At 45.2% G+C, this 9,388-nt stretch overlaps 1 protein-coding gene across 4 annotated transcripts; it reads left to right on the top strand.

Moving 5' to 3' along the window:
* Positions 1-141: 141 nt before the first annotated feature.
* On the top strand, positions 142-9,029 carry ZCCHC8 (zinc finger CCHC-type containing 8). Of its 4 annotated transcripts, none has more exons than XM_058158236.1 (14): positions 142-492; positions 1,776-1,816; positions 2,095-2,169; positions 2,667-2,772; positions 2,980-3,057; positions 3,371-3,474; positions 4,174-4,239; positions 4,997-5,057; positions 5,164-5,306; positions 5,535-5,677; positions 6,083-6,204; positions 6,999-7,082; positions 7,221-7,335; positions 7,540-9,029. In XM_058158236.1, exons 1-14 carry the CDS (start codon positions 331-333, stop codon positions 8,346-8,348), a joined length of 2,109 nt encoding a protein of 702 aa, XP_058014219.1. In that variant the 5' UTR covers positions 142-330; the 3' UTR covers positions 8,349-9,029. The 4 variants fall into 4 exon arrangements, with proteins under 4 accessions (XP_058014219.1, XP_058014218.1, XP_058014220.1 ...); XM_058158235.1 differs by having other exon boundaries at positions 148-492; positions 4,994-5,057; XM_058158237.1 differs by having other exon boundaries at positions 155-492; positions 4,994-5,057; positions 7,708-9,029.
* Positions 9,030-9,388: the final 359 nt, after the last annotated feature.

Below are 9,388 nucleotides of genomic sequence, written 5' to 3'. Positions count from 1 at the left end.
CAAGCAGCCACAGCCCTTTTCCTAACCTGGCAGCAAAAAGGGTCCCAGCATGCACCGCGCCCCGCGTCCAACTACAGCTCCCGGCATCCTCGAGCCCCACCCCGGGAGCCAATGGGCAGCCGGCGTAACCGTCGCCCCGTTGCATGCCGGGCGCCGTAGTCTTGCAGCGCTGAGAGGCGGAAAAAGGCCTCGGCCGAAGCCCGAGACTGGGTTGAGCGGCGGAGGCCGGTCCCGAGCGCCTTCTCCGGGCCTCCCCGCGGCGGCGGAAGCGGCGGCGGCCTTCACCTCCTCCTCGCCCGCCTCGCCTCGCCTCGCCTCCCGCGGGCCAAGATGGCGGCCGAGCTGGACTTCGGCGACCGCGAGCTCTTCCAGCAGCTGGAGGCCGACGAGGAGGCGCCCGCCCTGGGGCCCGGCCCGGCGGAAGAAGCGGCGGAGCTCCGCGAGCGGCTGAGGGACTCCGAGGAGACCGTTAGGCAGCTGCGGGCGGAGAATATCCTGCCGCTGGGCGAGGGCAGCGCCGCCCCGGCTGGAAAGGCCGCCTCCGCCCCGGCTGGGAGCGCCTGACTGGCCGGGCGGGGAGCGGCCTTCCTGGGGGAGAGGGAGGCACCGCTGAGGGAGGGAGGGAGGGGGTCCCAGGCCGCCTTCGCATCTTCCCCCCCACCCCCAAATCCGGATTAAGTGCAGGCAGTCCTCGATTTAGGACCACGAATCAGTCGCTAAGCGAGACATTTGCTGTTGTGTGAGTTTTGGCCCGTTTCAAGAGCTTTTTTTTTTTTTTTGGCCACGGTTGTTAAGCGGATCACTGCAGCCCCTTCAATTAGCCACAGGTCTGGTCAAAAGGGGCGCCAAAGGGGATCATGTGACCAACCACCACCACCACCCCGGACTTATGACCCGTCATAAGTACAAGCCAGTTGCCAAGCATCCTAATTTTGATCAGGGTGGCCACGAGGGTGCTTGCAACGGTCTCGTGTCGTTGAAAAATGGTCGTCAGCAGTGGTGGGATTCAAGTAATTTAACAACTGGTTCTCTGCTCTAATGATTTCTTCCAACAACCAGTTCACCAAACTGCTCAGAAAGTTAACAACCGGTTCTCCCAAAGTGGTGCGAACCGGCTGAATCCCACCACTGGTCGTCAGTCAGTTTTTTGGGGGCTTTTGTAACTTCGAACGGTCACTAAGCGAACGGTTGTAAGTCGAGGATTGCCTGTAGATGGGAAAGCCGTTTGGGGGACTTTGGGCTGCCCCCCCACCTCACAGGGTTGTTCTGAGGACAGGGGAGAAGTAGGCAGGTGGATTTGTTTATCAAATTTATAGACATCCTATCTCACTCCCAGAGCATCCCTAGGTGGGGTACAATTAATATAACCATGTATGCATTTCATAGCTCGGTAAAAGGCATATAAAAATATCGTAGGAGGCCCTTGAAATAAGGATGGAAAAATTTAAAGCTAGATAGAGGGCGGGAAGAGCCTTCAATGGGCTAATTTATAAAGTAATAATAATGGGATGATAACAACAACAACAATAATAGTTAATAAACTAATCCTAAATTTGTGTGGCAAGCTCCAGGCAAATAGCCAGAACCAGGTTTTCAAATTCTTTTCAGAGGCCAAGAATGTGGGGAATTAGGTATTTTTTCTACCTTGAGTCATATGTAAAAAAAAAAGGGGGGGGGATAAAATAATAATGGAGGACTGGGAGAGGAGGCTGCAAGGATTCTCCTAGCTTCACTCCCTGTTATTGTGCCTTGCAATTCCTTAATCATTTTCACATCAGGAACTAAGAAGAAAACTGAACATCCTGACTCGACCAAGGTAGGTTTCACCCTCTCAATTATTTGCAGTGTTTTGGGCGAGCAGAGGGTCTTCAGGTAGATTAGTAATCGGTCAAGGCTGTGAAACACATGAGAGACGGAGGTAGGAAACCAGATCTGATCTCTCTCTTTCTCCAAGCTCTCAAAACTATCTTCGTAGTGGAAAAATAACAGAAGGTAAAATAGAAAATGAAAGACTTGAGGAATTGAAACTGAAGTTATTCTGTAAGGGTCAGGGACTGACTTTCATATTGTAAACTTTATGCTTTCTTGTTTTAGTGGACTAATAGTAGATGACTGTAAACTTGATGGACCTTTGTTGCAGATCTTGTTCATGAATAATACTGTTTCAAAGTGAGTACCTTCCTTGTATTGGCTGAGTATGCATCTTAGACTAGAAGACTTGTGGATCTAGATTTACAAGTGTGCTGGATTCCTGCTAAAGGAGATTTTCCATTAGTAGCTACCCATGTTTGGTAGATTCGTGTTTTTCATTGTTTATGAAAAAAATGGAAGGGACTTGGTAGTAAGTCTTTGCAGTAAAGGAGAGAAGACATTTTTTTAAAAAAAATAGCTTACATTTATCCAAGATTTTAAATGTTTGAGATTTGTTTCTACATGTAGTATGGAAACAAATCTGAATTTGTTCAATGTTAGCAGGAAGTCTACCAATTTTTTTTTAATAACCGGTATAGCTTTCTCTTTGGGAATTCAATCCACCCTTTCTTTTGACGAGAGACGTTTGCACGGCAAAAACATCAGCGTTCATTATGTATAAATGCAATATCAGAAATCCTTAGTCTAAACAGAACAATTGATCCGTTCTATATTTTGATAATCTGTTATATTAGGCAATATCATCAAGAAGTAGAAGAGTTTGTATCCAGTTTAGTTCAGAAATATGAGGAGCGACGGAGGAATGAATTGGACAAGGCCTGCTTCAATGTTAAACCGCAGGTATCTCTTGAGGGGCTTATTCTTTTATAAAGTTCTTTTCGTCACATGATGAAGGATCACTTGCATTGCTGTCTTGGAGCTCACTTATTTCTGTTCATGGGGGGGCGGCTCCGTCACAAACCCCTCACTGTGCTGATCCTGCTGAACTTGATTGAAGAATTGAAGAACGTTGATTTAACTTTGTAAACTTGATTTTCATTTTGTTAGCCTTCTAGCTTTGTCCTGGAAGAGGATCCTAAAGTAACAAGCTCAAATGTGTCCAAAAAAGTCAAAGAGGCTTTTGGCGTAAGTTCCTTTTTGTTTCTGTGTTATGAGTGTTTTGAGTTTTTCTAGTTTATGCCATTAGGAAATGATTGGTAACTGATAAAAATGACCCATGTAAATTTCATTTGTTGTTGTTGTTCTTAGTCCTGTAACTTTGTTTTTCTATTAATTGGTTGAACGTATAAATACTACTTGGGAATCTCCATATTCTCAAGCCATTTATTTAATGTACTTAATTATGTCAGAACTTAATATTTGTGAAATATTTAAGTACATTTTCAGTATGATGTTTTAGTCTGATTAAAATACTGACACTTTTTGACTCTTTCTCCAGGTTGTAGGAAGTGTTCTCTATTTTACCAATTTTTGCCTTGATAAACTGGGGCAGCCTATATTAAATGAAAATCCTCAGCTCACAGATGGATGGGAAATACCCAAGTATCCTATTTAGTTAACTGTTGTTCCCTTTTCCTGTCAAGCCTTGCTACTTAACGCAATAAGTCTAAAACAGATTGGGTTCCATTTATATATATCTTCAGCATCTTAGTGCCCTAAGTCCCTCATCATTTGTTTGAATGAAACGTTTCCACAGGGGGGAATTTCCTGCTCTGATTTAAAATGCTGTTGGACCTTAACATTGCATTTCTGGAAAGGCAGGGGACCGGCTTTAACAGAACAACAGAGTTGGAAGGGACCTTGGAGGTCTTCTAGTCCAACCCCCTGCTCAGGCAGGAAACCCTACACCACTTCAGACAAATGGTTGTCCAATCTCTTCTTAAGAACTTCCAGTGTTGGAGGACTCACAACTTCTGGAGCAAATTGTTCCACTGGTAAAATTATTCTCACGATCAGGAAATTTCTCCTTAGTTCTAGGTTGCTTCTCTCCTTGATTAATTTCCATCCATTGATGATCCGTTGATCAGACAAAATTTGCCGAGAAAAAGAAACATCCAGTCTTGAGAACTGATAAGCTTACAGTCAGAGTTTTATCATAATGTAGCTGATAATAATTCTGATCGTGCCCTGTTCTGAAAAGCAATTTGTGCCTTTTGGGGGGTAGTTAATATTATCTAGGCATACAAACCCTACAATTGCATTTTGCTTGATACGATGGCAATTCCTTATTGAATTCTTAAGATACCAGCAAGTTTTCACGCAGATTCTTTCTCTAGATGGACAAGAGATACAAGTAAAGTCTAAAAGGTTTGTATTTCTTTAAATCTACAAATGTTTCTGGTTTTATTTTAAAAAGTATGTCTTGTGATAGGTTATTAATAGATAGGGTTAGGGAGGGAAGTAAAAAAAAAAGCCCAGTTTACTTCGTAATGTACATTTTTCAGTTGGACTTTAAATGGCATAATGGAAGATGAGCATATAAAAAAGAAAACATAGATAACATTTATGTCCTCAAAGCTCCACAGAGGTATAAAACACGAGTTTTGATGGCCACCTGTCTCTTTCAAGAGAATCAGAATCTTAAAAACTCCTTTCATAGGTGGCCTATAGAATTTATTTTTTCCAGTTATAGGTTCTGTCTTCCAGCTCAAAACTTCAATAAAATGCTTGTTTTTCTTTGGTTAGCTGTTGAAAAAGCATGGCTGTGAATATTCCTTGGCAACAATGCAAAAGTTGTGGTGCAACACTTAAGAGCCACACTGTTACTTGCTGCCTGCCTCACAGTCGGCTTACAATTTGTCCTGGCATCCAGTGCGTGACTATCACTTATTCATTTGACATCAAATTTTGTTTGGGCGTTCATATCTCCAGTACCATTTCATTGCCATTTCCACCTTTAAAGTTGTAATTGGCCATTATTGATTTGCTCCTTTTGTGCTGCTACATCTAACGCGGCACCAAGAAGATTAGAGCAAGTTGTGTTGGGTTTTTTTTAAATAGTCACTGAGAGAGTGTCAACAGCTTTAAATGTGTGCCTGTGTGTGTGTGTTTTTTAATAAAGCAGGCCCAAATCTCACTGTTTCAACTGTGGCTCTGAAGATCACCAGATTAAAGATTGCCCGCAGGTAAAGACATATTTCGGTCTGTGCTTTCCACAGCCTTACCGGCGGCTGCTATTGCACTTGGTAGCACCCTGACGGTCTCTGTTTTTCCCTCCTATCTTAATTTTAGCCACGAAATGCTGCCCGCATAAGCGAAAAAAGAAAAGAGTTTATGGACGCCTGCGGAGAAACCGGCAGCCCGAATTTCCAGCAGAGATACCACGCGGATGAAGTGGAAGAGCGGTTTGGACGCTTCAAACCAGGAATAATCAGGTACAGGTGGTCCTCGATGTAACGGCCACAATTGAGCCCACAAATTCACTAAAAAGGGGCGCAAAGAAGGAATATCCAGATCCAGCGATTTCTTTACCTAACTCTTAACATGCGCAACGTTTTCTCAATCAGCAGTCTGAAACCAAATTGCCAAACCGTGGCTCGATTTTGTTGTGTTTTTAACCGGACCTCCCTTCCCCATGCCCCCTCCCCCCCCCCCCCCCGCAGCGAGGAACTCCAGGACGCCCTCGGTGTCACCGAGAAGACGCTCCCTCCCTTCATCTATCGCATGCGGCAACTGGGTTATCCGCCAGGCTGGCTTAAAGAAGCAGAAATGGAGAAATCTGGCTTAACGCTCTACGACGGGAAAGGTAAAAGGGGTGAAGACTCCCGTTTGCTTGTACAAGCCGGCATTCTGGGAGTTGGCCCAACATCTTCAAGGTGCCGAGGTTGAAAAACGTTGACACGTCGTTCACATCAAGAGTTGGAAGGGACCTTGGAGGTCTTCCAGGCAGAACAGTCTACTGCAGTAGACCGTGGCTTAGCGTGACGTGTTGATTGGACTGCCTGAGCTTTCTTTCAGCCCAGTTTCAACCCGTGGCTAATTAGCTGGCCAGGGCGTAGGTGAGGAGCTTGTTCCTCAGAGCTCTTGTAAGGCCTTGTTCGATTTGTTAAAGGTGTTCCCCGCATTCTAGCCTTCGGAGTCAAAACGGCCCGAAGCGAGAGAACGTATTTTGCCAGTCGTGTCTTTCAGGACTGATGTTGCTTTCTTACAGCGTCGCCCAACAGTGAAGCCGAGGAAGAATCCCACCCACAGAACCCGTGTGTCTCTTACGATTTCTCCAAGTTGATCAACTACCCAGGTTTTAACATGTCTACTCCAAGTGGGGTCACAGACGTAAGTGCCCGTTCCCTTGCTGTTGTCCACCTTCCACCTATAGGGTGTCATGACGGCTCACATTTACCGCCCTTCGCAATGGACCACTGTCACAAAATCACCATTTATAACATTTTTGGCTGGAAAACTTTCAAATTTGTTGCTTTTGTTTTCCAGCTAAAAAAAAAAAAACTTTGCAGACAATGGAATCACGTAACAACTGTGGCAAGAAAGGCTGTAAAATTGGTTGTGTGGTGTCCTGGAATAGAATAGAATTCTTTATTGGCCAAGTGTGATTGGACACACCAGGAATTTGTCTTGGTGCATATGCTCTCAGTGTACATAAAACGGAATTGAATTAGAATGGAATGGAATAGAATAGAATAGAATAGAATATTTTATTGGCCAAGGGTGATTGGACACACAAGGAATTTGTCTCGGTGCATATGCTCTCAGTGTACATAAAAGAAAAGATACCTTCATCAAGGTACAACACAACACTTAATGATAGTCATAGGCTACAAATAAGGAATCAGGAAGCAATCAATCAAAGGCCTGCTTTACAACCCGCACGGTCATAAGACGAGGAGTATCTTTAGTTCCCATATTGTCTTAAATGCCTTTGGGAAGGACTGCCTGAAAGTCAATCTGCGTGTTTATCACTACCTTTGATTAGAGTTCTTTCTTTCTTGCCTCGGTTACTTTTTATTAAAAGATAACACAGCAAAGCTCTGTTGCGTGTATATAAAGCTTGGACATTTATTCTTTGATTTCCTAATCGTTTCTTTTTTCCTTTTTTTTGTGGGGGAACACAGGAATGGAGGATTTTCGGCTCAGTACCTCTTCAGCCATCCCAGCAGAAAGACATTTTTTCTCATTATCTTTCCACCTATCATTTGGTGAATATTTTTAAGCACACTGGTCTATTTTTCCAGAACAAAACCATTTTTTGTGGGGGCGAGGGGAAAGAGGGGGTTCCCCTCTGGGGTTCTTACTTTCTCTCCTTTGTTTCTGACCCCCCCCCCATCCCCCCTCAGGCCAATCTCAAATCCAGGCCCAAAAGGCCTCCCTCTCATCAGAGCTCCCATCATTCGAAACGGCAGAAAGGAACCGGCGCCGAAGTCTCGCCAGCCGACATGGAGATCGACTCCGGTATTAACTTTCCTCTTAAACAACCCGCCACCATTTTTTAAAAAAAAAAATAATCTCATCCCCTTTTGGCTTTTTCCCTTCAATTCCATGAGCTCCCAGTAGAAACCCACCATCTTAGCTTCTTTTGTTTGAAGCACCCCCCATCTTATCTTTGACTCGAGGCAGGCGAGTGATTAAAGACGTTTGCTCTTTTCCTCCTTGCAGATCTAGAAATGCCCCATAGCTCTCCCGCTTACGATGGCTTCCACTTCCAACCTCCGTTGCCTCCGGGGTCTCCGCTGACGGCCACTCCCCCCCCTCTGCCGCAGGGCACCCCTCCAGGTACTCCCCCCAGCCTGACTCCTCCTCTTCAACCGCTGTCTTGTGTGCCAGCAGCCCTGCCTCGCGACACACCGCCTTGGACGCCGTCTGCCCCGCGGCCGGAGGATTCCGCCATGGATGAAGACACCTTGACCCTGGAAGAGCTGGAGGAGCAGCAGCGTCTGATTTGGGCGGCCCTCGAGCAGGCGGAGAGCGCCAACAGCGACTCGGACCTCCCCGCCGGGATTCCCATGGCCGGCAACTCCGGAATGTCGTCCCCCTGCAGGACGGAGCCCTCCGTTCCCCTGGAGGAAGCGGCCCCCCAACAGCTGGAGGTCTCCGAAACCGAGGACAAGCCTGAACAGGTACCCCAGACTACCGAAGAACCTGGTCCTCCACAGGCCATTGAACTGGTGGATTTAACCACCGAGGTGGAAGACATTCCCACGGACTGTGAAGGCCAAGGCCAAACCTGCTCCTCGGATCCCGCCGGCCACCTGAATCATAGCGACGCCCCCGCGATTCCCGACGCCAGCAAGCCGCCTTCCTCCAAACCCCCCGGCCTCGTTCCCGACATGAGTAAGTTTGCCGCTGGGATCACCCCTTTCGAATACGACAACATGTCGGAATCCACCGGGACTTACCTCCGAATAAGGAGCGTGCTGAAAAAATACCCGAGAAGCCAGCTGAAGAATAAGAAGCTTTCTCTTTAACAGCCCAACTCAGGCCAGGGACAAAAAAAAGCAAGCAAAAACAAAAACACAAAATCAGGATTTGGGTGCTTTCTCCTTAAAGCACAAATCAAGAGCGGGAGACGGAAATCGGGCGTTGCGTTCTTCCTGAAAGCACGTTAATTTTGTTTTTGTTTTTTAAAAAGTCTGCTTCCATTTTGACCTCGAACCAGGACCGATACTTCCACAAATACACAAAAGTTTTCTGAATCGTCTCCAATCCTGCATTAAAGATACCCCTGGGTTGTTGTTGTTTTTTTCCTTTCCAACTTGGGGTCAGAATACATCATTGCCTCTCTCTACCAACCGAGGTTTTTGTCTCTGCCGGACTTGTGTTTTCCACAGGGAGCTGATAGGTCTTGAAATACATTTACTGTCCGCAGCTTTTGAAAGGACCTCGTGGTGTTTTTTTTTTGTTGTTTTTTTAAATGCTTCCCCTCAAATTGTTGTGGCGATCCGACAGGAATAATCAGGGATGAATCAACCATTCTCTTTACATCCTTTTTAAAAAGTTTTTTTTAAGTGATTTAGGGGATTTACATTTTTTTTTTTAAAAAAAAATGACACCGCCTTTTCGTTTCGGTAACATCGTCATCTTTGAACTTGCTGTACATATATTTGTGCTTGTGTACAGGGGTTTAATAAAACGATTTTTTTTCATAATTTTGTGTATGTATGTAAGCCTTGAAACGGCCTTTAGAAAGCCAATTCCTGGAAAATCAAACTTCCAGCTTCATTGAGGATAAATATTGTGTTCTTTGTGCTTTTTCTTCCCCACCTCCGTGCCTTTTTTAAGGAAGTTACTGCAAAGGAAATTTTGCAATCAAAAATATTGACGGAAAGCCATAAATAAACTCCCTGATTTAATCCTGCACGCATGGAAGAATTAGCTGTTTATTCAGAGTAGCTGTTTCATCAGAGTTTTCTTGCAAGATATTTAGATGGCCTTCTCTCCACTCTTCCCATATGTGTTTAGGTCCAGAAATGTATAATTATAATTATTCTTTCCCCACCCCCTTCTA

This window comes from Ahaetulla prasina, chromosome 15 (genome assembly GCF_028640845.1).
Source record: "Ahaetulla prasina isolate Xishuangbanna chromosome 15, ASM2864084v1, whole genome shotgun sequence".
NCBI lineage: Eukaryota > Metazoa > Chordata > Lepidosauria > Squamata > Colubridae > Ahaetulla > Ahaetulla prasina.
The sequence above is the reverse complement of the archived record's forward strand: the minus strand, read 5'-3'. Positions and strand labels throughout refer to the sequence as shown.